At 60.8% G+C, this 2,301-nt stretch overlaps 1 protein-coding gene across 1 annotated transcript; it reads right to left on the reverse strand.

Moving 5' to 3' along the window:
- Positions 1-882: 882 nt before the first annotated feature.
- MSMP (microseminoprotein, prostate associated) lies at positions 883-2,301 on the reverse strand. Its single transcript, XM_010195975.2, has 3 exons — positions 2,190-2,301; positions 1,433-1,541; positions 883-1,072 (listed from the first exon to the last, which is right to left on the reverse strand). The coding sequence occupies exons 1-3, from the start codon at positions 2,299-2,301 to the stop codon at positions 883-885; spliced, it is 411 nt and encodes a 136-aa protein (XP_010194277.2).

The following is a 2,301-nucleotide window of genomic DNA, read 5'->3' on the forward strand; positions in this document are numbered from 1 at the left end:
ATGAGCAAAACTTGCCCTTCCCAAAGAGCCTTTTAGTCCTATACCATTGCTGGTGGTGTGCACAGCCTGCCCTGCACGACAGTCACAGCCTGGAGACTTTCCTCTTTGTTCAGAATCTTTATTGCAAGAACAGAAACATCTACACAAGGCTCTGCAGGACACAGGCATGGCACCAGCTGGGGCAGGCAGCCAGGGCGACCAGCTGCACCCCAGCACAGAAGGATTGCTTCAGCTCCCTCACCCCCAGCAGGACCCCTGTGCCTGGAATGGGACCTTTTCCAGTGCTCCCCCATCTCTGCCGCTCACCTGGCTGTGCTGCCTGGCACTGGCTGCCCAGGGCTGACCTACAGGGACCCACAGGCCCATCCCTGTGAGCTGCAGGGAGCATTAGTGGTTCCAGAGGTGGGTCATGCCCTTCATGCTCGGGGGCAGAGCAGGGAGTGGCCGGGAAGGGAAGCTCTGCAGGAGGGAGCGTGTGCTCCCCATGGTGCAGGGGTTGCAGGGGGCTAGGAGAAACAAGGCAGTGGGTTAGCTTGAGGCTGGATGCGGCAGTGCAAGACTGCTGTGAAACTGCAGGCTGGTCCTGTAGCCCTTTCCTTTAACGCCTGTGGGTTCCCTGCCTGCCTGGGAGGAGATCCCATAGGATCTGCATTCCCACAGTGTGCAGGGCCCTGGGGAGGGGGGTCAGGGAGCTGAAGGCAGAAGCAAAGCCATACTGTGACAAGGCTATGGTGTAAAGATTAACACAGTACCATAGCATGTGGATAGTGGTTTCCCTCGAAGGTGGCAGCAGTGGTGGCCCTACGGGATCGGGCAGGTCTGGAGCATGCGGGAGGTCTGGGCTGGAGGAGGGTGCCGGGGGTGCGGGGCTCTGGCAGGCTTCTACCTGCTCAGCCCCATGCCCAGCACCTTGTTGATGAACGGCTCAGGGGTGCCGGCTGCGCCCCACTCGTGCTCCACGCTCTTCACACAGGGCAGGCTGGGGTTGGCCTTCTGCACCACCGAGATCTGGCAGGTCTGTGAGTCGTAGTGGGCCTCGCACCAGTCGGGGAAGTCGATGGGGTGCTGGGTGCTGCGGGAGGAGGCACGGCGGTGTCAGCACCCTGTGTTCATGCCAGGGGGCTACTGGCAGGGCCGGAGGGCTTCCTCTGCTGCCAGCCACTCCCAGCCAGCCTGTCTACCGGGCCAGCTCAGGCAGGCTGGGCCACAGCTCCTGTTATCAGGCTGTGCTGAAACACCCCTGTGTCCAATTTTGTCACCCCACCACCCTCAACACCCCGGTTGCCTCTCATCCCCCAGGGCCTGGCACCCCACAGATGCAGCCACCTGCACCCACCCTGCAGCCTCCTCCCTGCTGCGGGCACAGAAGTGCCGTGGCCAGGCAGTGCTGTTGTCAGTAGCCCACCCCAACACCCCTTGGCCCCTCACTCACGTCTCGCAGCAGCCCACGCCGACGGGGTGCAGGCAGGTGCAGAGCAGGCAGTTAGTGCTCAGCCATGACTCCCCCAGGGAGTACTGCTTCCCCTCATACTCACAGGGAGCTGCAAAGGAAAGTGTGGTGATGAGCATGTGTGGGCCTGTGCAGGGGCGTGTGGGAGCCTTCTTGGCACCCCTGTGCACTGAAAGAGGGGATGGGGGGACGTCAGGACCTCCCACCCACCCTGTGGTACAGAAGGTACTCGATGGCTTTTCCACCACTCTGCAGGAATGGGATGCCTGGGCATCTGCCAAGGGCAATGTTCCCATCCATCTTCTCCTGGCCGTGACCTGTCGCTTGCCCCACTACCCCAGGCACCTAGGGCAGAGTCAAACAGCCCTTGCTTCCCTGTAGAGGGCATATCCAGCACCCCTTGAGGTCTGAGCATCTCTACAGCCCTGGAAGGAAGCAGCAGAGGAAACAAGGGTAATCCTCCTCCCTTTGCTGCTCATCCTGCACACTGGGCTCCAGATAGGCTCCTGCCAGGAGCTCTTCATCACCCGGTGAGCTGTTTCTCAGCCAGAGCCCTGGGGAGCTGTTCTGTGGTTTATTAGACTGCTCCTTCCACTCATCACTGGCCCACAATCACGCTCCTGAGCTCGGCACAGTACCTTCTGCACTTCACAGGCACACAAGGCAGAGCCTTGCTGCCCTGGGGAAAGCTGAGGCCTCTTCTTCCATCTGCCTCCTCCCGTCTCACCTCCCTGCTTACCTTTAGCCTGGAAGTAGCATTTGCCTTGGGAGGTTGGCAGCTGAAGGAGGAGAGAGAGCAGCAGACACAACCTGCCCCAAGCACTTCCCATCTTCTGTGCTCGCATGGCCAT

This window comes from Colius striatus, chromosome Z (genome assembly GCF_028858725.1).
Source record: "Colius striatus isolate bColStr4 chromosome Z, bColStr4.1.hap1, whole genome shotgun sequence".
Taxonomy (NCBI): Eukaryota; Metazoa; Chordata; class Aves; order Coliiformes; family Coliidae; genus Colius; species Colius striatus.

What these genes read in the sequence shown, in the direction of transcription:
- MSMP (XM_010195975.2), bottom strand. Translation starts at nt 2,301, where the DNA reads ATGGCCATGCGAGCACAGAAGATGGGAAGTGCTTGGGGCAGGTTGTGT. An exon ending in ATGCTACTTCCAGGCTAAAG is followed by an intron (nt 1,542 to 2,189) that starts GTAAGCAGGGAG and finishes TTTCCTTTGCAG; the next exon opens with CTCCCTGTGAGTATGAGGGG. An exon ending in GGCGTGGGCTGCTGCGAGAC is followed by an intron (nt 1,073 to 1,432) that starts GTGAGTGAGGGG and finishes CTCCTCCCGCAG; the next exon opens with CACCCAGCACCCCATCGACT.